Source organism: Grammomys surdaster, unplaced genomic scaffold (assembly GCF_004785775.1).
Source record: "Grammomys surdaster isolate TR1022 unplaced genomic scaffold, NIH_TR_1.0 66, whole genome shotgun sequence".
Taxonomy (NCBI): Eukaryota; Metazoa; Chordata; class Mammalia; order Rodentia; family Muridae; genus Grammomys; species Grammomys surdaster.
This window is the reverse complement of record NW_021604568.1, coordinates 7604360-7628358: the sequence shown is the minus strand read 5'-3', so window position 1 is coordinate 7628358 and position 23999 is coordinate 7604360. Positions and strand designations below refer to the sequence as shown.

Genomic DNA, 23999 nt, shown 5'->3' with positions numbered 1-23999 from the left:
TAGATCAGTGAAGAATTTAAGTAAGACCGGGATAAATGAGGACTCTGCATGTCAAGGGATGGCAAGGATGTAGGGCTGTCGAGGTTATAAATGAGAGGGCTAATGGACAGACAGGTTACTGAAGGATGCAGAAATGAGCCCTCATCAGCGCAGCTGAAGATGAAGTGTACTGGCGAGAGACTGGGCTGTGGGATGTTAACACAGGGTCAATGAGAACACAGGGCAATGACAATGATCTGGAAGACCGTGATGGAAGTGTGACAGCTTGTGATCATGTGTTAGGGGATCAGAGTGTGACAGGTGGACAGGTTAATGAGGAAGGTGACGATGAGACACTTTCAATAACATTGTCTCTGTGGTATCGCCTGCAATTCGGACTGCAAGTCACGGTCTGAGAATTCATGGAGAGAGGAGAGATGGTAGAGAGAGCCACAGGAGAAAAGCGTCAGGAGGGTATGCATATAGCGAGGGTGCTGGTGAGGGAGGATCAGAATTACTGAGTGTAACAAAGGATGAGTTCCAGTGGGAGAGAGGTGACAAGGAGAGGACAAAGGCGAAAAGCAAGAGGGGCGCTGACTCCTGACCTCCGTCATCCTGACGCTCTTTGGAGGCGGCCTCAAAGGCTGCCGAGGAGATTAGAAAACTGGGCTGGAGTCTGGAGAAGGGGCTGTGCACTGCCCCCAGTGTCTAAAAGGGCGACACGTTTTTCTGATCGCCAGCCCCGGCGCCGAAATCCGGCGCTCGGCGCGTCTTCGGTCGCCTGGCAACCGCCACGCCCCCTGTGGCTGATGCAAAACACATATTCGAAAGGGGCGGAGCTCCGTAGGTCAGTACCCGGGCAGTGGTCCGCAGAGAAATAAGCAGATATATCCTGAAGTGGGTGGAGCCAAGAAACCGTGCCCTTGAGGAGAAGAAACCAATCAATGCACTGTGAATAGTGCACTGGGATAATCAGTCTTGTCCGTGAAATGTAGTTTTATTTCTTTCTCTTTATCGCTAGCCCTATTCCTAACCCTCAAATTCAGCTACAAAGATTATTAATAAGTGCTTGTGTGCTCAGATATGTATTTTTTAAAAACTCAATCTCATTTTCTCGTGTGTTTTTTAACTTACTATGCTATTGGACGTTAGAAATCATCTCGTATGTTCTTTTCTCGGTGTTCTTTTCTAGTAGGGTCTATCTTTGTTGCACTAGTGCCCATTGCTTCGGACGTCTGCTTGGCATTTTAAATTGGGGCCCCCAACACATGTCGTTTCCTTCCTCAGAGGTTGAATAACAAGGCTGCCTCCAGTTCACCAATCACCACCATGGCCATTGATGTCTGATGCGCATTTTCTGGACCTATATGTAAATTCCCAAGAAAGGGATGTTGATGAGCAAGGTTGTGCATAGGGGAATTCTGGGGACATCATATTAGAACATGTTATGTGTGTCCTGCAACAGAAATCTCATCGAAGGGCCACTGGGGCTAAAATAATCTCTCCTCTCCCTTTCCATGTCCCTATTTTAAGATGTACCCTTCCACTTTGCCCACTACACAAATGCAAAATCTCTGTTCCCTAACAAACTCGTGAACCTGGGACGCTGTGACCACGTGACTATCCAAAGCGTGCACCTTTTCACGTTAATCTGCCTGAAAGTGGACTCTGCTTTCCAACTGCAAAGGTGGAGTCTGTACTACTAATCTAGAGGAAGGCGGTCACTTAATGGCACCAATGTTAGATTTCGGCACACAAGCACTACCCTATAGTGTATTGCACAACAGTGTATGTGCCCAGGTTCAACACGTTTACTGAGCATCAAGCGAGGGCTATACAAGCATTGGTTCATCTAATTAGGCAATTTTCTAATTCTGTCAATGGGCTGGAAGAAGGAGAGGCACGTTTTCCTCTTACTTTCACTTCCTCCACTGAAGAAATTGAGTGTTTCTTCATATGTACATGAGCCACTTTGGGCTGCCCTTCAGTGAGTTGCCTGTTCATAACCTTTGCCAACATTTTTTCCCTTTAATTATTTATTGAAAGTTAAAAGAATAAAAATAATAAAATGGCATAGAAAAATTTACTTTTCTTTACTCGGATGTTTAAGCATTCATTTGAGGGATACCTAAGTAGGTTTTTTTGTTTTATAGTAATACATATTTTTACAGTAATATTTAGAAATCAACGTCAATCAAGAGGATAAAAACTCATTTGCATATCACCTTTTTTACTTGTAGAAATTCTCCATTTGTATCTGCTTAAAGGCTCTATGGCTAGTGAGGTAGCTCAGTGTGTAAAGGTTCTTGGTGTCAAGCCAGATAACTTAAGAATAGTCTTCAAATTCCCATTGAGTCAAGGGGAGAACCACTCTCTACATTGCCCCTCTGCGAGAGCATGTGCACCTGTGCACACACACACACACACACACACACACACTGTTAAACCATAATATTTTTTTCTTTTAGTTTAGTCTTGAAAAGGCGTGAGTTGGGCTGGAGAGATGGCTCAGGTTAACAACACTGGTTGCTCTTCTAGAAAATTCCAGTTCAATTTCTAGCACCCACACATCAGCTCACAACTATCTGTAACTCCAGTTACAGGGATCTGGTACCTCTGGTCCCTGAGGGTACCAGGCATGTACACAGTGCACAGACATACATGTGGGTAAACACTCATGCACATAAAATGATTTTTAAAAGACCAGAAGCAGAGTATATGTGGTATACATACATATACACAAGCAAAACAATCATACATATAAAAATAATTTTTTAATAGTTTTTAAAGCTCCTGGAGAGAGACATGGAGAATGGAAATACATGTCTATAATCGCTGCACTTCCAAGAGATGGGGGCAGAAGTACTGGGAGATTGAGGCCCGTCTAGATTACAGAGTGGGAGGGGGAGGGGAGTGAAAGTCTACAAAGCATTCTCATCGATTTTGGTTATGTGGTGATATTGTGGATCTTGCCCACTTTTCTATGTCTTTTCCTTCTTCATTTTGTGTCTTTGTGAAGTCTGGACAGGAGTCTACCATCAAAGACCGAAAACTGCTGTCTTCATTTTTTTATGGAACCATAGTCCTAACTTTTGATGCTTAACTCTTTACCCTTTCACCCCTTCTCTTTATTCTTCTGTTTGTTCTTTCTCCATCAGTTTGTTCTACAGGCCTCGCCAAGTTACCTTCTTGCATGCAGTTCTTGAATCCGTCTGCGCGGCACTGGGAAAGAGGCAGCAGTGCGCCGGCTTGCACAGTGTGAAAGCACATGTCTCAAACTGAACACGGGCTTCACAAAATCTCAGCAACTGTAAAAGTTTTTTAAATGCACACGGCGAACAATAAAGTCATCCTCAAACATGTAAGGGACTGAACTGCATTCTGGTAGCATTTACCTGGGTTGTTCACGTGACTTCACTGCTTTACCTGGGTTGTTCACGTGACTTCACTGCTGCCTTGGATCTGAATGAACAAGATCCATACATGCCACCGCAGCAATGAAATGCAAAAGCACAGAGCATGAGGCACCTGGAACCTTAATTTTTCAAAACCTATTTTTAATGATGGCTCTTAAACACTTTAACCTCCCTTGTAGCCCACCACCCACCAGAAGTAGTGGGAAAGAAAGGATACAGGGGAAGCAGGCCTGTTTAGAAACATTCTTTGGAGCAACTCCCATCTGTGTTGTCTGGAAACCAGCAGTTCAGTTCACAGGTCAGCAGCGGCAGCTTGATCCACTCACAAACACTTCACAGATACACCAGCAGTCCAGTTAGGTAGAGTTGGGATAGCAAACATGAATCAGCGGAGGTGGCACAACCTAGCAGAGACAGCCAGGCCTCAGCCTCAGCAGGAGGGACCAGGAGGAATGCTAGGAGAAGTTCTCCACTGTGCCTCTCTCAGTGAATCAAAGATCAGCAAAGACAAGAGGCCAACAAGCATTGCACAGCTAGCTCTATAAGCAAGCCTAGCTCAGCCTCCGTCACTGTTGATAGAGTCCTATCTATACCCTCCAGACATCACGTGTCCTCCACGGGTCTTGCTTTAGCACATACTTGTGTCTCAGCTGACATCACTCTACCAATCACCCTGATCCTGAGAAGTGGTAAGAAACAGTAGCACACCACCAGAAGGGTTTTGGTGCATTTCTCTCTGTGGAGTTCTGACAGATGGAGCTCAACTATGTAATGTGGGCAGACAAATACATGTGTGTCATTAGCAAAGAATCCTTTATCACATGTCCTTTCACATGCTTGCTTTAGCAGAACATCCTTTCACCTGTGTCTGCTTCAGTGAAACATTCCTTCACAAGTCTGCCTTAGCCTTTCCTACCTGTGTCCATCCACTTCAGCTAAACGTTCCTTCACGTGTTTGCCACATTAAAACAATGTCCAACTGACTTTCCAAAGAACCCTTAAGATTCCTCTTCAGACACGTCTATCAGACTCGAAATTATTATATGTTATTGCAGGATTTCTACTGTACACGGAAGGTTTCTATTCTCTTTGGTTTTGTTTTTAGTGTATTTTGTCTGTCTGTTTTGTTTGCTTGTTTGTTTTTTGAGGCAGGGTTTCTCTGTGAATCTCTGGCTGTCCTGGAACTCATTCTGTAAACCCGGCTGGCCTCCAACCTAGAAATCTGCCTCCCTCTGCCTTGAGAGCTGAAATTAAAGGCGCCCACCACCCAAAGTAGCATAGTGATATAATTATTGGAAATAATTTTTAATATTTCCTTGCCGGCATTTCTTAGCATTAGTGCATCTTTGTGTTAGAATGTCTTGTTTTTCAAATTTCTATCTGAGTTGCCCACTTGAGTTTCATTTTTTAAAAATTATTAAGTAAATTTTGACTTGGGATTAGAACAGAATTGCCAGAAATTTTCAAAGTGGCTCATAACAAAATTCCGGCATTTTAAAAACTTCAGATGCATGGTTAGTGGCATTTTCTGTATTGGTGATTAATAAGACCAGAATATCAATCAACTCTGACAAACACTGAAGGTGTTTTATATCCTGCCCAGTATCAAATGTTAGCCAAGATTAGCTAAAAATAAGAAAGCATGCATATCTCACCAGCATGCAATTTTGCTTTAACTTTAAAATATGGAAAACTAAATGTACACCTCAGAAATGTTTAAAATTAATTTCTTTTTGACTCATTGTCAGATAATATTTGACATGAATGCCTATTTTTTTACACAAGGGACATGTAAAATTTTCTTGGGGTTATGAGTAGAAATTTTTAAGATTTCAGGCATGCCAAGCTCACAGAAAAAAAAAAAACAGTAGGAGCTCAAAGGATGTAGACACTGTTATTCTGACAACATGATTTATGATCTGGGGAAAACAAAGATCCCAATGTGGTCAGTCAGGGGTCCCACGGGGTAGAAAGATGTGTGCTGTGCTCAGATCAGAGGTGTGAGCTCCAGACAGACATCAATGTGGGTGGGAAAATGGATAATGGATGGACGAATGGACGTTTGAACAATTCAGTTTATGATGATAGAACAAAATTATTTCCTGTTTTCTAACCTGGGAACTGGAGTCACTCTGCATCTCTCCCCACCCACCCCCCAGAGTCGTTGCAATAACAAAGAGAACACTAGATGGCGTCATTCTACAGAGAGTCCTCACCTTTCACAGTCTGGAGGACCACACAAGAGAGCAGTGTACTAATCCCATTCCACTTATTTCCTGAACACCTACTATGTGCCCTGCCCTATACTGCATATGGTGAAAGAAAAAATACAAAAGGTGCTAAAGTTCCCCAGTTGAATACAAAGAAAACCAAAATGCATGTGCCGCCTTCACTCCCAAAGGCTTCTTCAGAACAGTCAAAAGTAGATCTAGTAAGCATGGAATGAGGATGCCAGGCTGCAGGGCCCTGTGTGCCTTGGACTTTTGACCTTAGTTCCTTGAAGATGTAAAGCCCAGAACTCGCAGTGTTTCTCTGCCTTGAATTTGGGACCACCCCAATCCCAAGCCAGAGTATTCCAACATATCCTTCCTTCCGATCTCACATCCGCAGTGAATTCTTCCCTGGCAAGAATTCCCACACCCTGTGTTCTGCCTCTTAGATTATCTCATGATGGTAACAGATGATCTGATTGTGTAAATGGTTAATCCCCATCTTCCTCGCAAGGCAGTTGAACAACAGAAAAACAAAGAACATCATGTAAGCCTTGCCTAGGCTTGTACTCAGTTGTGTTGGATTTATGGGCTGAATTGTCTCTCACATACACACACCCTAGATTATATGTTAACACTCTAACCCCTCATAGCTCTGAACGAGATCACATTTAGAGGTGGGGCCCTTGAAGTTGTGAAGCAATCTAGCCATACTAGCAAGAGCAACCACAGTTACAGGAAAGCCAAGAAATAGTCCACGTGAGACAGCAAACTTGCTGACACCTTCAATTTAGACTTCTAATCCCCAGTATTATGAAGAAATAAATTCCAGGCTTTTAGGCAACCTGATATATGGGCCCATTGATCTCTTAGATAACAGCCAATTCCCAGCTGACTAGCTGTGTATTCCCAGCTGTGTGAGGCATGTAACCCTGACAAACAATGTATCCAGCAACACTGCAGTGTAAGTAAGTATCCAGTGAATGGCTAGTGAATGACTTCTCAGATATGAAAGTGAAGGAAGCTGCTGGGAAAGGGAACTAAAGTCAAACTTAAAGAATAAGGATAGAGACATGGAAGGAACTAGAAGAGATCCAAATTATAGGAAATAGCAAGGACATATGCTAAGACAACGCTGAGAAAAGCCTCCTGCAAAAGGGATAGGATCTTAGACTTGGGAGGTGGCTCAATGCTTAAGAGCACTTGCTTTCTCAGAAGACCAAACTTGGTTCCCAGCACCCTTACCAGGAGGAGCACAATCCACCTATAGCTCCAGCTCCGGGGGATCTGATGCCTCTGACCTCCATGGACTCTAGCACACATATGCACATGTGTGCACATGCATACACATGCAATAAATAAATAAATAAATAAATAAATAAATAATTTTTAAAAGAAGAAGGTACCATTCGCATCAGGAATCAGCAGACACTGTTAATTGGAGGGTAGGGGTGAATGGTAGAAAAACTGTGGGAGCATAGCAGAGAAGTGGCCACAAACTCTAGGACAAGAGACAGCCGTGGATACACCTATTTGTTCTTCAGGATAGCTCAAATGTGAGCACAAGCTGTAATTCCTCTGCAAAGCTCCTCAATTAAATCCAAATACAACAACCTCTTAACAGCGTCCTCCATGGACGGCTCGGCTGTGTGCATAGCACAGCTATAATAGCAGTATTTATTGTGGAGAGTGCTGTCCTCATCAGTGATGCCCAGTGAGACAAGAAAATAAACTTCCAGAAGAGGAGAGTCTCTAGCTTGCAGCTTTCCAGCCTGAAAGGCAAAGCAATTGTATGCCACAGGAACTCACTCTTCAGTGGATCGCAGAAGTCCTGCAGGCCGTTAGAGGCCTACACAATCCACCATCTTCTTCAGACAATTAACTTCTACCGAGAAGTTCAGGTAGATCTCCAAGAAGCTGGATGCTCTCGCTTGCTCAACCTGCCTCCCGTGACTGATTTTATTATATTTTCCTAGGAATTTGTATCTAGAGTCACAAGTTGCCAGTCAAGTACAGCTGGAACCTGAAACTGGGCATGCCAAGGCCAAGAGAGGCAGTGAAAGACAGACTTGGGAGAGAAGGAAACATGAAGTCAAGTATGGCGGTTCATGTCTGTAATCCTAGCTCTGGGGAAACGTGAGCAGGAGGGTCACAGGTTTGGGGTCAACCTGAGCTACATAGCCTGATTGCCCAAACCTACAAAGCAAAACTTTGTCTCAAAACAATTAAAACAAAACAACAACAAAGAACCAAGTGGTGGTGGCACACAACTTTAATCTCAGCATCCAGTTGGATCTCTGAGTTCAAGGCCAGCCTGGTCTACAGAGTGAGTTTCAGGATAGCCAGAGATACACACACACACACACACACACACACACACAAAACAACCCTGTCTCAAAAACAAAAACAAACAAACAAAAAAACACCTAGAATGGAAAGGAACAGGGAGGAGGAGCCACAGGTTCCACAGAGCTGACGAAGGAGACAACTCGTCCATTCCTGGTAACAGGTCCCAGGCAGGCTCTGAAATACCTGCTTTCCTGGGTTCTATTGATGTATTGTATGCCCCAACAATATTACTTTATTTGTCTCAGCTAAATGAAGAGACTTTTCATTGCCTAGATCCATGATCTACCCTCTGAAAGTCAAGTGCTGACTGACACGGGTCCTGTTTACACAGGCATTCTTCCCAAATTGCTGGATTTACTGTCCGTGGAATCTAAAACTACATTTGGGCCCTCGATGACACGGTAAGAACTGCAGCAGCCATCGTGCCTAACGTTTCCCCCCAGGCTGTTGGGAAGATTAAAAGCCCATGTGTTACAGAAAATTGTTATCATTCATCAGCCAACTCTTTGGTCACCTTAGATGACAGAGCCGAATCCCAGCTGGCTGGTGCTCTCCAAAACTGTGCTGTGGCATATTTTATTTCTTTAATCTGCTCCTTTCCAGCCCACTGCAGACCTAACTTAACAGAACATCCTTTGAGCATCTGACATCAGTTCCCAAAGGGTCCGCAGACAAACTCCCCGCTTGGTACCTAAGGAAGCAATGAAGCTCAGTCAGATATATGGGGAAGATGGGAAGGTCAGGAGAAGGCGGAAGCAAGGAAGCAGCCACTGTGGCTGTTTCTTTTTACCCTGAAAAAATAGCTCTCCCCACACCCAGAGGAGGAGAAAGTAGTCTTGTAACCAGGACATGTCACCTGTCTGGAATGCAGCTAGCTTCTCAGCAGCTGTTCTCACTCAGGTGAGGTGACTCGGGCACAACTGGTTAGGCCAGCTTTTTCAAGTGCATGTGTCTTGCTCAAGAAGCCAAAGTTGTGGGCTCTCTCCTTACTGAACTGAGAAGGACTCGCACAAACCAAGTCTGTGGCTGACTAGGTTGGCACCCCACAAAATATACCCACTGTAAATAAATAAACATTTTTTAAGTTAAAACATGAAGACGTTTGATGATGGTTCAATTCCAACTATCCACTAAAAAGGGTTAAACTTTCAAACACTCCCGGACTTTACATATATGGATCCTGTACTGGCTAGTTTTATATGAACTTGACACAAGCTAGAGATATCAGAGAAGAAGAAACCTCAATTGAGAAAATGCCTCCACAAGATCCAGCTATAAAGCATTTTCTCAATTGACCAATGTGGGAAGGGCAAACCTGTTGTGGGTGGCACCACCCCTGAGCTGGTGGTCCTGGGTTCTATAAGAAAGCAGGTTGATCAAGCCAGTAAGCAGCACCACTTCATGGCTTCTGCATCAGCTCCTGCCTCCAGGTTCCCACCCACTTCAGATTCTGTCCTGACTTCCTTCAGTGACGAACAGAAATGTGGAGTATAAGCCAAATCAAGCCTTTCCTCCCCAGCTTGCTCTTGGGTCATGACTGCAATCAAAACCCTGACTATGACAGTTCCTACGATGCCTTCATTGTCCAGCTAATCAATTAATTATTTATGCTAGGGATCTGACTAAAGGCCTTGGGCATACTAAGCAAGCACTCTACCACTGAGCCATATCACCATCCACTTAGTATGTTTCAGGCATGCACTGTCCTGAAGCTGGACACGGTGGCCAAACCTGTAGTTCTGGTAAGTGGAGACTGAGGCAGGAAGACCAAGAGTTTAAGGCAAGTCTGGGCTACCTAGGGAGACCCTGTCAGAAAGAAAGAGGAAGGGAAGGAGGGACAGAGAGAGGGAGAGAGGGAGGAGGGAGAGAGGGAGTGCTTAAAGATCACTGTTATAGTATACAGGAGCCATAGGCAGTATGTAAGGAATGGAGCGGCTGTGAGCCAGTGAGATTATCCGTATAAAAAGAGGTACTAGGGGTCTGCCATCTAATTCCAGATCTAGCACAATGTTGAGTAAAGAGTATTTACTATCTGTGGAATGAATGGATGAATGAATGAGGGAATGGAGGTTTTTCTTAATTTCCAACATACTGATTTGTGCCATCTTTAAACATAAAGTATAGGGAGAGATATGAATGCGTCATAACCAAGAATGATCGTGATGGAAACCACCCATCAGTTCTCCCTGGCTTCAAGTAGCCTATGTTACAATGTTATAGAAAATTAACACATACAAACCAGAACACTTCTGTATCAGAAGAGCTAGAAAGGTGGTTTCTTTTAAAGTTTTTTTTCAAATTATGGATCTTGATTGGTGGCTAGAATTCTTTTTTTAAGGGAAGGCTCTCAACACCTATATTATCCCCTCTTCCTTTTAAAGGCGTCAGAAAACATATGGAAAGGGTGATGGAAAGATTATAGAGAGGACTAGGTAAAACTATCTTCTAAACATGGCAGGGCTTGTGTGCAAGTAGCTGTGGTTGCCTGCACAGATCTGTACCAGATTAAGCCAGTTGACACTCAGTTGTGGTCAGGGGAGAGGCTCACAGGGTCCCCACACCTAACTGATGAGCATTTGGCAGGTGAAGGCTGCTGAGTTCTTCAGCTCTGTGGCCCATGGCAGGTTGCCCAAGCTTCAGTGGATGGCTGTATGCATGCGTGTACAGGCAGTACTACGTGGATTCCATCCATGGGCTACAAAGAAGAGAAAGGAAAGGAGGAAGAGGAAGCATGGAGTCTGAAGGAAGATACACTGGTGGGGTCTGGGAGCAGTTGGGGGGGTAGGAATAGGGGTAGGATGTGAATTAATATATGAAACCAAAATATATAACAAAAATTAAAAATAATAAGAAAAACAGAAGAGGAATATTGTCATAACTCACTCTAATCTAGAACACGTGATGCCAAAATCATCAAGCAAGTCACATCAGCAGCTTCTCCCAAAAAGAAAAGGAAACCTAAAAACAAAAAGAAGAAAATCAAAGCAAAACCAAAATGAACAAAACACACATAGCTAAGTCTTTTCAAACACCCGTTTTTTTCAATTATAGCAAACTTACCTTGTGGAATGCACAGGGGTGGAGAGATGCTTTAAGTTCGACCACTCTTGGTCTACCTACTGGAATCTGACTCTTGGGGAAGTTAAGTGCAGATGTGTATTTAGAGGAAAAAGGCACATTCTTACAGTGGTTTGAATAAGAATAGCCTCATAGGCTCATGTGTGTGACTACTTGGGCTTCCTTTGGTGGAACTGTTTGGGAAGGATTAGGAAGCTGGAGGAGGTGTGTCACTGGAGGCAAGCTTTGAGGTTTCAAAAGTCCACACCAGTTCCCAGCTAACTCTTTCTGCCTCATGGTTATGTCTCAAGGTGTAAGCTCTTAGCTACTGCTCCAGTACCCTGCCTGCCTGCCTGGCTGACTGACTGACTGCTGCCGTGATGATCATGGACTCTAATTTGCTGAAACTGTAGGTCCCAAATAAATTCTTTCTTCTATAAGTTGCCTTGGTCATGTTTTATCACAGCAATAGAAAAGTAACTGAGACAAATCTAGTAGGACTTCAACAAAAAAGATACAATGTAGCAATTCAAGTCAAGATTCTGGAGTCCAAGTGTCTTCCGTGTTTTCCCTCTTACTCGCTGTGAGACCTTGTGTCCTTTAATCACTCTTGGCCTTAATTTCTTCAACTGTTAACTAAAACTCTAATGCTATCTACTACATAGAATTCTTACGAGAATCTGATGGGTCATTATAAGTCTACTGTGGAGCCAAACTGTTCACTGATGTCTAAGCAGCAATGTAGCCTCGAGTCCAGACAGCTTCTCCATCCCTGTGGCCCTCAGCAGGCAGTCGATGGGGATGGTTGGCCAGAGCTGACTGACTTTCAGGAAAGAAACAGCCAAATGCAAGTCATCCATCTCACCCGACTGACACCTTTGAGGTCTCAGCAAAACAGCATGTTCCAGAGAGACATCCTGTCCACGAACATGCTTTTATCTCTCAGAATTCCAGGCAGTGTGAAATCCAGGGTGGTGTGGGACTGGGAACATGCCAAGTGCCCTTTCCCCTTCAGGGGCCTCTAACAGCTCTCACTGGCTTCCTGACTCTCCTGCTGTTGTGCCTTTTACTCCACATTTTGGGATCACCACAGCTGGGGGTGAACAGGAAGACTGTCCCCCTGTATTCAATTATGTAAAATTTCCAGTTATCTTGACTTTGCAATGTGAAGTGAAGTTGGCCCAGTGTTTGTCACAAGTCATCTTTCACTGCGGAATTTGGGGCTTCATATAGCATCCCGGGGGCATGAGAGGTATTCTGTTCTCTCAAGGACTCACAGGGCCAGTGTTCCCGTTTATGGGTCTACAAACTTAAAAAGTTCGTGTGATTCATTTTCTAATTTGGCTTATAACTTTTATCTTTTTAAAATGTATTATTTTGTGTGAGTATGGTACTGGGTATTGGATATAGGGCTGTTAAAGTACATATTCAACCTTTTAAAAAAAAAAAAAACTTACTTTGAGTCATTGATAAAGTTACCAGGCTTGACCTGAACTCACCTTGTAGCCCAGGCAGGCCTTGAATTTGCCATCTCCTGGAGTTAGAAGCTTGAACTACTTGGTCTGCCTGGGTTGTGTCTTAAGTGCATCTGCAATGGACGTTGTTTATTTTGCTAAATATCAGAATGAACAATTGAGTTTTACATTTGCCTCTGACAGACCAAGGAGATTCAGTGCTTTGAAACCAGCTTTCTCTCTCTCTCTCTCTCTCTCTCTCTCTCTCTCTCTCTCTCTCTCTCTCTCTCTCTCTCTCTCCCTCTCTCTCTCTCCCTCTCTCTCTCCCTCTCTCTCCCTCTCTCTCTCTCTCTCTCTCTCTCTCTCTCTCTCTCTCTCTCTCTCTCTCTCTCTCGCTCCCTCTCTCTCTCTCTCTCTCTCTCTCTCTCTCTCTCTCTTTCTCGTGTGTGTGTGTGTGTGTGTGTGTGTGTGTGTATACCTTACACCTATGCAAGGCATAAGGTATTTGACTTACATGGAGACTGTCCTAGCTAAGAGTTACTATTGCTATCATGAAACACTGTGACCAAAAGACGTTAGGGAGGAAAGGGTTTATTTGCCTTACACCTCCACACTGCAGTCCATCATTGGAGTAACTCAGGACAGGAACTCAAACAGGGCAGGAACCTTGAGGCAGGAACCAATACAGAGGCTATGGAGTAGTGCTGCTCACTGGCTTGCTCTGCCTGCTTTCTTATAGAACCCAGAACCACCACCAGTCAAGAGATAGCACCACACACACAATGACCCAGCCCTCACCTATCAAAAAATCCCCTTGCCTGCAGCTGGATCTTATGGAAACATTTTCTCAGTTGAAGTTCCTTCCTCTCAGATGACTCTAGTTTGCTAGTCAGACAGTTGACTTGAAACTATCCAGCACATAGGCAATCTTTTTGTTGCTTTGTCTTTGTTTTATTTTGAAACATTGTCTTGTTGTGTATCCTCTCTATGTGATCCAGGATGGCTTTGAACTCATAATTATCTATCTCAGACTTCCGGGGTTACGGGTATACACCACTGCTTTTTTATTAGTCCAGACCCCAAACAAATGACATACTGACTTCCTTACCCGATGCCAATGGTAGCAGGGGTGGGGGTGGGGGTGGGGGTTTGCTAATGTTGCATTAAAGAGTCTTCCCATAATTCCAGCTTTGGACAAATATCTAAAGTCTTAATTTTTGTCTTTCTAAAATTCAAGACTTGATGAGCTTTAATCATTCCACCCCTTCCCTAGGGAGTCTGACCCAGGCAAGGATTCTGGGAGAGATTGCCTTTCCTGAGATCTGAAGACTAAACACATAATTAGGAACAAATGGTGTGTGCATGAGTGTGTGTGTGTGTGTGTGTGTGTGTGTAAAATTCAGTGTGGCACATGAGTAAGATATATGCTTGGGCACATGAAAAGAGACCAGTAATGAAGGGCTTATATGGCAGGTTAGGATTGTAGACCTAGCTATTCCTGAGAGCAGACAGGAGAGCATTAAAAAAAGCCCTGGGGTGAAATAATCAGGTTCAAACAACAAACAAATATAATAAATGATTCTTATATTAATAAGTGTGTGCAGCTTGTTAGAAAACACTGAAATATATTTTTGCAGCAGATGACAATCCCAGAGTGCATTGAAAGCACTAACCTTGACATTCCAAGCATAACACAAGCAACACACACACAGACACACACACACACACACACACACACACACACACACACACGTCCACCACCTGTCCTGGGTGTCCTGTCCATTGAACTTGGAGACATTTTGGAAATACACAGCTCTTTTGAGAATGTTCCCTAAGGTTCCTCTCCCTTCCCTGGCCCCAAAACTCTACAGTAAGAATCCCCCACATCAGGAAAGGGGTGCAAGCAGCAGGCAGCCAAAGATTGAACATAAAAGTACCCTGGGCCTAGGGCCAGAGGTCTATTTTTAGTACATTTTCTCATGCCTGTTTATCCAGCAGATTCAGCCTAAAGCGTTCAGGAGAGTGTTAAAAGTCGTTGGCCTGGATGAGACTGAATGCCAGTAGTAAAGTCATCATCTCTAGACACTGTTATTTCCTCAGCTTCTCTTAGGAGCTCCGGAAACGAATTGATAATTTATTCCAGCCCTTTCCAGCCACTCCCACCAGTTGTAGGAGAGTGTTATTTCACAAAGGAAAGGTTGCTGATAAACTATTAAACTTTTGTTTAAAGTACGAGTTCGACTGTGCGTGCAAAACCAGCTCTTCCTGATCTAAAAGCAATACTTCATTGACAACTGGAAAAGAGAGCGCCCCCTAACAGCCTCAGGTCATCTTCCTCCTTTGTGCCTGTCTCCCGCCGAGAGACAACGCATCCATTAACCAAAAAAATTTAGCAAACTGTTTTAATCCGGTCAAACTGCAACAGGGACAACGGCTCGCCTTGTATATTTTTCTCGAGGGACAAAATAGGTGGCCCCAGGAATTCCACAGCTTGTAAAACGCGCCACAGAAATGCGGGTTGACTAGCAGCAACTTAACCCTTTACATTCTGCTGCCTAGATCTGATTTTAAGGGCGTCCTTCCCGGGTCCCTTGTCTCCCTCCTTATTCCTCTCCAGCGGCCGGATCCTTCTCGTTAGGCGGCTCTCCAACTCTGCTGTCCTCTCTGGAGCATTCCAGAGACCCAGAGGATGGTCTCCGAGGCGGATCCAGGGTCCCTCGCTGGTAACCCTCACGGTCGTCCTTAAGGACCTCCGCCTGGCGCCAGTAAAGGCGGGTGTTTTGTTCTTATAAGGAGCAAAAAGTTTCCGTGACAACGCGGAAATGAGTAACTCTGCTGCCCATTAGAGCTGGGCGGGAGGAGTCCAGGAGGCGGGAGCCGCGGAGGTCTGGTCGCCCGCATCCCTGGATCCCCGCAGTCTGCAGACCCGGGACCCCGACCCGCGCGTGGAGCGAGGCCCACTCGGTACCCCTGTGGCCGCCGCGGCCAAACGTAAGTGAGGGGGCTTTACCGTGAGGTTTGAATGCCCCTCAAACTGAGTGTGTGGGATGAAGGGCGCTCAGGGGACGGAGGATCCCTCAGAGCTGCGTGGGAGATCGTGACCAGGAGCTCGGAGTGACGTATGCGGGGACCCTGGCCAGGACCAACCCCAGGAACTCCTTTAATGCACGCATACGAAGTGGGCATTGTCTTCCTCATCACTCTTCGGGTGTGATGCACTAGGGTCCCTCCGCCCTCATCTGCGCCACGGAGCCTCCAGTGCCTCCAGCAATCTGAGAGGCAGGCAGCTTGTGCTTCAGAGCCCCTAGGCAGGCCACGTGTTTGCGCCTAGAGCCGGGACCTTCCATCCCTTAAACCGGGTTGGGTAGCCGAGTCTCAGTCCTGGAAGAAAGGAATGGGAACGATGTTAGTTTCTTCATAGCTTGACTTGACGCAACGAGGTTGCTTCAGGCCGGATGAAGCCCCTGCCACTTCCTCTTTCAAAACTCCCAGTGAGTAGACCCTACCAATTTTTCTCCTGGGCTGTAGTCTCTGCCTTGATTCCTAACGCCATCTCGAGGCCCACTCTGAGCCCCCCCCCCCCCCATTGTGGCCTATAGGTAAAGGGACTCAGAAGCTCCTAGCCAATTCCCCCTACAAAATGGGAAAATATTGACCGAACCAGGGAAGAACTAGCCTTTTGCCCCTCTACCTAGTATGAGAATGGTCACCCTTTCCAAAACAGAAGGAGCCAGACACTGGTACCATGTAAGTCAACGCTGGATGGCTTTCTGTTGTCTTTCGAACTTCTTCTCTTTTACAAGCTAGTTTTGTTTTGGGATAGGCTGCCATCTGAAGCCAACACAGCTTGTGTGGCCCCTGGTCCAGGTCAGCAGTGAAAAGAGTGACAGGGGCCACTGTCATTTGCCTCCTGCCAGCCTAAGTGGCCTTTCTGATTTGCTGATTCGTGTGAATGTCTGCTGCCCCAGGCATTCTGCCTTCTGACTTTTCCACTTGTGGCTAACCACGTGGTGGTTATACTCACTTTCTGGATAGAACCCTGAGGAAGATGGGGAGCCCTTTGCTCACACCTCCCTCTCAGTGGGTAACTTTTTGAGACGCAGCAGTTTAAGGTTCTGAAAGGGAGCAAAGACCTGAACTTTTAACCTGATGCCATCATCCCAAAAGTTGTTAGCTTTCCAGGCCAGGAGAGAAACATAAAAGGTGTGTGGGTGAACTTTTTAATCAGAGGGCAAGAAGGTGCGGCAGCTTCTGGGAGATAATTGCTCACTGTCTGCAAGAACCCTAGTTTTATAGTTTTCCCTTTCGGGACCCTCTGGGGTTAGTGTCAGATGCAATCCTGTTTGACAAAAGCATGCTTTGTCTCCATGGAGACAGTGGCATCCTGGCACTCTGCAGCCTAGAAGAGTAAGGCTGGGCCAGTGGAGTCCACTAGCTCAGCTCTCAGAGCCACTTGTCAGGGGCACACTACTGACAAACCAAACTTGTCCAGGGGAGACAGACTGAGATTATGGAGACAGGTGGGAAAGGTGCATCTGGTGAGGAAGGGGGGTTCCAGCAGATGTAACCCAGGAATGAGAAGCACAGGGGCGTGGCTGTGGCTGTCAGCTGTTCCAAGCATTGAAATGGCTTGCTCAGTCTGGCCTCAGAGTCTTTGGTTAGAGCAGAGTTGGGGCTCAATAGAGAACAGCCATTGGAGCCCAAGGGGAAATGTGCTTGCATCAGTGTGATGTGTTTGCATAAGTGTGAGCCGAGGTTAGACATGCTTCTGTGTATCCATGTTTGGAGGCAAGAGGTATCCAATTAGGATTTGAGGGTGCTGCAGCCTGCGAAGCCGTAGCAGGTTTTCCAAAAAAAAATCAAAGTGCGATTCGTGCTGAGTGTTGGTCCATCTTGGATGCCCTCATTCAGTCATAATAGAACCACAAGGATGCTGAGAGCTGATGGTAACCTCCAAGGCTACCAGTCCTTTGTGTGAATTAAATATGGTCCTCACTCTTAGCAGGAGGATGCTGTTTGGTACCGTATAACACAAGGGCCTCATAGCTGAGCAGCTGACAGTGATGCTTGCTCCCCAAGCCTGGTCTTGAACAATACACTAACATAGCAGTCACTTATTGAGAGTTTAACGTGGGCTGGAGAGCTTGCTCAGTGGTTAAGAGCACTGGCTACTCTTCCAGTGGCTCGCTACCATCTGGTAACTCGTTCCAGGGAACAGACACCCTCTTCTGGCATCCAAGGACCTGAGAGGCATGCAACTGGCACACAGACAAACATGCAAGCAAAACACCCACATACATAAAATTTTAAAAAAATAAAATAATAATTTTAAAAAAGGGTGGCAGACTCATCCAGCTGTGGAAGGGAGGCAGGCAGGAAAGAGGCAAGCCCAGCCTTGACGGTTGAGGGGAGGCTTAGCCAAGCATCAGATGACCTTCCTGGTTACTGAGCACCGAGAGGTGCGAGGTGGCAGATCCAGTTTGCATCCTGGAGTGACAGGGATGAGTAAGTGGCACCTGGGTGTGGTGCGGAGGGAAAAGGTGACAGCTACTTGCAGGGTGGAGTTTCCCAAGAAGTAGGAGATGAAAGAGATCACACATCCTGACATGCTCTTCCAAACCCTTCATCCCCTCTGTTTCCTCTTCCTGTCCCCATGAAAACCTATTTATGTGTATGTGTCTTTCCCAGTACCATGGAGGAAACCATTTCTAACAACCCCTCTCTCTGCTCCAACTCAAAGATTGCTAAACTCCTATACCATCTGTCTCAGCACTTAACTGGAAGGAGTACTTTAAAGCAGAGGCCATCCATGGTGACCGGAACCAGCAGACTACCGTTTACCTGGGTGCATCATATCCCAGCCCTTGGCTCTTTACAGCTGTACCTACTAAGAAGTTGTGCCTGTGTGTGAGGTCTCCTGGTAGAATTTCTCCATCTATGTTTTCAGGATGCAGCTTTTCCCCCTGTTTTATTTACTTGTTTGCTTAGTGCTTTGCAAGCATTAACCCTCAGTTACATACATTTGCATACTGTGAGCATTATACAATCTCAGGGTTGGGTTGTAGGGCTGTTTTCTCTGCTATATGCAAATCCATCCGATGCTCCGGTGACCCAGGTGAGTCAATAGAAACTTAGCACAGAACAAAGAAACTCGGTCCCTACTTAGCACTAAGGTCCCAGGAGTGGACCACTTAGATCCCCTGATTAAGTCCAGAAGTGAGGGAGGCCTACCAAGGACAGTGTCCCCTTCTGCTGCCTCAGGCCACCTGCCCTGCCTAGCTGGCCTCTCTCTGTTCTGTCTTGGGCTACTCTAGGTTCACAATTAGGGCCACAGAATCAAGATGTGAACTGCATGGGCTCTGGACTGGGTAGGCCTGGGGTTGAGTCTCTGCTCTGTTGCCCTGTGATCGGGTGTTCTCCATGATAAAGCAATGCCTTGTCTACTCTAAGTCTCAGTTTCATGTGTAAAATCAGAATTACCCATTTCAGACATGAGTGGAATAAGAAGCACTTAACACAGTGCCCGGTCCAGGTCACAATGTGACTAGTTCAAGTGTCCTCCTAGTTCCCATCAGGCTATGCTAGAGGAGGCCTAGATGGGGGGGGGGGGGGGGGGGGGGGGGGGGGAGGCCTCGGAGACCCAGGCTGTCCCATAGGGATAAAAAGAAGTTGAGGACAAAGCTGGTCCACCGAAGATAAAGGAAAGCCAGTTTCAAGCTTGTCCCCACAGCTCATCCCCCCCAGACAGATCAGCATGGGGAAGTCTCTAGAGAACAAAAGGTCTCTTAAGAGTACCCAAAAGGCCCTCTAGGGTCCTCTTCAATGGTTTACACCCCTGATATCTTCTCATAGAGAATGTGTCTCCCCTATGCCCATGTGCCCCGCCCAGTGACATCATTGGAATGGAGGCCCCTCAGATGGTATTACTGTTGCCCAGGCAACACCTCCACCTCAAGGCAGACAGGAAGGACATAAACCAGCATCAACTGTAAAACACATGTTACAGGAAAGGGCCCTAGAAGATATAACTACCACAGGTGTGTTTTTCAGGGGTTGTAGAGAGGGTGGGCCATGGGTGGGAGCTGAGTTGGTAGGCTGAGCTGTTGAGCTAGTTGGTTGAGGGTCTTGAGGCCTTAGGTGTGTCCCAAGGGTAAGGCACAGTTCTGACTGCTCGGCTCTCTTTCTTCTTGGAGTCAGACTGACTCCATATACAAGCCTCTGCTCCCATCTCCAAGGAGGGGTGTGGAATTGGCTGAGGTGGTGGAATAGCACCAGAAAAGTGGTTTTACCCATGTCCTTACTTTAAGGGTTTTTCACTGATCAAGTAAATATGACAAGCAAGGCTCTGTGTTAGGGATTTAGTAGCCTCAGGAAAGGCAGGGAAGGAAAGGAATATGCCAAGCCACCCTCCAAGCGGTAACAGTTACTTATCACTCTGCTCTCACGGGCCTTGTGGGATTCTACCTGAGGTAAATTAATCCCCGGAGTCCTCCTTTTATCTTTGGGAGCTTGTACTGGAAGCTAGAGGTATTTTTTTTTTCAAGATACTTGGTAATTTGGGAGCCGTAGTAGAGAAGGCAGTCATCACTGCCCACTGTGTCCCATCAAAGAGACACACTGAGGACAGAACTATGCACCCACTGGACTCATGGCAATTCTGACACTCCTAATTGCTGGCCTGTGGCTTCATCCTCGTGATCTAAGGTGATGCCTGCTGCTGTCCTTCAGACAGAATTCCTAAGCAAGGGCTGCCATGAGCCCACACTACCAATGAAAGATGCAGGCGCAGGCGAGCTGCCCTCCCAGAGGGACATGGGAAACTAGATGACACAGTGGCTCTGTCTCTGCAGAGCTTCAGAACCCAAGACCTTTCAACTTCAAAGGGCCTGATTCAAGTCTGTTTGGTACAAGTCGACAGAACTTCACATGCTTCCCTGTCCTCCAGCAGGTCAGTGGCTAAAGTGGTAGTCCCAATTTTTATGTGAATGAACGTGGCCTTTTTAAGGGTTCTAACTGAAAATTAAAGTGTCATTTTGCAAGCTCACACTTCTACTTGGAAAACATGTCCTCCCCTCCCTCCACCAAAAAAAAAAAAAAACCCACCCATCAAGACCTTTTATTCCTACTAACAGAATAATCTTCATAGAAAACACCAATTTCACACACTGAACACCTGCTCCCAGCAAAGCCCGCCCACGACCCTTTGCACACATCTGTTTCTCTTCCTCTCAAAAGCCCCTCAAGGCGCTTACAGTTTTCTAGATAAAGGATCAAGCTGAGACTTGCCCTATGTCCCCAAGACAGGATTCCAACTTAGATCTGCTGTCTCCCAGGCCTTTCTTTCTCCCACTTCAGGCATCTCTGCCTAGACTCCACAGCCCAGAGACTCAGGAAGTAGCATATGATGGAACCCCACAGCTTAAGTGTCAAAAATAAGAAGCTGGCAAGCAGGTCAGTTCCAGGCCCGAGCCTTCCATCCATATCTACTCTGTGATATTAGCGGAGGGGACCGGTGTCTTGTCCGTTTAATGATGATGGGGACAACTACCATATAACATGTAGTATATACATTGAGAAGCTCCCGTTGGAGTCCCTGTGGAGAACACAGAATCCGTGTTTACCGAGTGATTCAATTCCCAATGAGTGAAGACCATTCATGGTTTACCCAGGAGGAGGAACACTACTCCAAAACTGCCCCGAACTACCACTGTGGATGCCCAAGGTGGATGCAGAAGAGTGCCCCACCTGCAGCATGCAACCTTGAGGAATGCTGTCAGCATTGTGATCCTTCCTCTTGAGAGAACCGTGAGCTCATAGCACAGTTCCCACGGGAGCCTATTCCAATAGCCCTCTTCTATAGCGGCAGGCAGGGGAGTTACCTCAGATTCATGAACAGGTCCTTTGTTTGTCGAGGCTTTGTTCTGGATCTCTGAGGAGGCAGGACAGCACCCCAGACTAGAAGGGAGGAGGCAGAGGATACCAGGCTCTGATCCTACATCCTGACCCCCAATGCCCTGTTCCTTCCTTTTGCCTTAACCCAACACATACAACCCTGGGCCCCTGTCAGAAGATGCCCGTTCCTTTGCCTAATTGGCTGTGAGAGGGCCTAGCAGGTCACACAGTCTCTCTCAGAAGACGCTTCATGAGTTCATTCAGTCTCTTAGTACCCATATAGGAAAGCAAAGAGCTCCAGAAGCACACATTCAGTGTTCCACAGATGTGCCACTGAGCAGTAGAGCATTGTGGGATACTACTTATCTCCCATCCCTGACGTATTGGGTGAGTGGCCTCACTCCTCTGTGCCTCCTGCAGATGGATATGAGTGCCTTCCTCAGAGATTTAACCTGAGAGGGATACGTAGAAATCGCACAACACAAAGCTTAAGCAAAGCGTCTGTTGTCATGTACTGGTTGCAATTCATAAACCCTCCTAGCGTGTGTCAACGCCAGAAACTTGTTTCTCCAGAAGAAACGCTTGCTCTGCCTTACTGAATTATCAAATTCTGTAATATTCCTCTGTTTACCTTTTATGTCTGTGAGACTTCCTTGAAGGACATAAGGTAGTGAAGACCTTACAAAACTTTCTGCGGGGCCTCATTCTCAGTTCTTCTTTGTACACACTGACTTGAAGTTAAGGCCTATCAAGACCAAAAAGAACTTACAGCTGTTTCCCGGGCTACATCTGCAAGGGGTTTGAGTCACAGTTGCTGGTACTCAGCACTCAGCACTTGTTAGTCTTGCTATTCTGAGTGTAGGGTTCCTCCCAGAAAGACCGTCTAGGTGAGAATTCAACCGGGACTCCTCACTCTAAGAACAGCACATGTGTGCTCCTGGGAATAAGACTCCATCCATTCCCTTATTCATTCACTTGGTCAGCAAGCATTCATAGCACAGCGGCCTATGCTCTCTCAGAATCCATTTCGAGAGCCGAGGTGGTACAGGCGGCCCACTGGAATGAGGAGGATGCTGGTGAGCCTCCTAGATCACCAGACTTCCTCCTCTCCTTCTGTGACCTTTAGAAGAAGACGAAGAGGAGGAGGAGGAGATAATTTAGTGTGCACAGGCTTCTGAAGAATCCACAGGGAGGGCATTCACTGTCCCAAAGGAACAATACAGATGCCATTTCTGAAGCACAGCACCGAATATGACTGTGTAGTACCTCACCAACTGGCCGTAAGCCAAGGACAAGCTGATGATGTCATAGCCCATGACAGAACCAGGACCTCAATCAGGCCTTCTGATCACACACAGGCCCCTTTTATTGTATTCTAAGCTTCTATAAAGTATTAAAACTCTTCCTAGCTGAAGAGCTTTGAACTGTTTGTAGGTGGCCTGGGGGGGGGGGGGTGCAGAGATTTGCGCAAGTGAACTTATGAATTTGACACTATCCTTGGATGCTGATGGATCAGTCACCATTATTTCTCATCTGGATCCTTGTGGCATGCCAGGCATGGCTAAGTAGAACACGAGTTATCACATGCAGCCACTTCGTCCCCGTGGTGGTAAGTGATGTGGTGGTGGCAGCTCACCCTGGCTGTTTTGCTTTGGGTAACTGGTAGGAAATATGGCTATGCCATTACAGATAATCCAGGGAGCGATTTCGATAACTGTTCCAAGCTGGACTGATTAGGCCCTCTGTGTTTCAGAAAGGAGAATTCATTAGCTCTGACCAATAGGTGTGGGAGGGCAGACAGACAGGCAGCCAGTCTGTTCAGCCTACATCCCAACACAGGAACCTGAGGTTCAGCGCAGGCAAAGAAGCTGACCACAGCTCTTGAGGTTTTTTTATGGCTGGGCTGGCCTCCTTCACCTCCTTGTTCCTCTTTAAGAAGATGAAAGGGTTTTGAGATCTTTGTAGGCATAGACTACCCCCACCCATGTGTGTGTGTGTGTGTGTGTGTGTGTGTGTGTGTGTGTGTGCTTGTGCATGCAAAGAGATTCCTTTCTCTCCCTCCTCTCCTCTCTAGCCAGCTGGGGCCCAAACTCTGCTTTCAGGTACTGCCCAAATCTGAGAGTGGGCTGGGGAGGACTACAGTAGGGGCTTTCCTTTGGCTGCAGAAATGTCCAGCATACGGGGCGTCCTCCTCTGTGCCTAGAGGTTATAGGTGCTGGAGATTTCAAACTGGCTGTCTTCTGAGCTGACTTTTTCTGTTCCCATGCTAGAATCAAAAAGAACTGGCTACTGAGCTGCTGGGCACTGCCAATTATCCATCTCCAGCTCCTCTGGAAGGGGGAGGGAGGAGCCTGGGGAGGAGCCTGGGAGGGCTTTGTTTTCCTTTGTGTTTACTCCTTGGTTCTGCTTAAGCAGCCAACTCCACTTGGCTTGGGGATCCTGCTTCTACCCTGCAGCCTGCTCTGCCTGCTCCACCAAGGAGGGAGCCTTGGGAGGCACTGTGTGTGTGCAAAACCTGAAGGTGACGAAGCAGGAAGGGTGCAAGTGGGAGCCCTGGCACGCCCTGCCCTGAAGTCCCCTCCCACCTTGTATCTTGAGAGAGAGAGAGAGAGAGAGAGAGAGAGAGAGAGAGAGAGAGAGAG

At 46.3% G+C, this 23999-nt stretch overlaps 2 protein-coding genes across 3 annotated transcripts in view; one reads left to right on the top strand and one right to left on the bottom strand.

The window, feature by feature from the left end:
• The window catches only part of Cfap58 (cilia and flagella associated protein 58), a 94746-nt gene extending 94037 nt beyond the window's left edge, over positions 1–709 (bottom strand). The window contains exon 1 of the mRNA XM_028776423.1: positions 585–709. Within this exon, the coding sequence (XP_028632256.1) occupies positions 585–593 (9 nt within the window). The 5' untranslated portion in view covers positions 594–709. The remainder of the gene's footprint in view (positions 1–584) is intronic.
• A 14548-nt stretch (positions 710–15257) lies between these two features.
• Positions 15258–23999, top strand: part of Itprip (inositol 1,4,5-trisphosphate receptor interacting protein) — a 22325-nt gene continuing 13583 nt past the window's right edge. Inside the window, exon 1 of one of the 2 annotated variants that reach the window (XM_028774780.1) lies at positions 15258–15456. The gene's annotated coding sequence lies outside the window, so the exon portion shown is untranslated. The remainder of the gene's footprint in view (positions 15457–23999) is intronic. The other variant, XM_028774784.1, reaches the window with a different exon arrangement.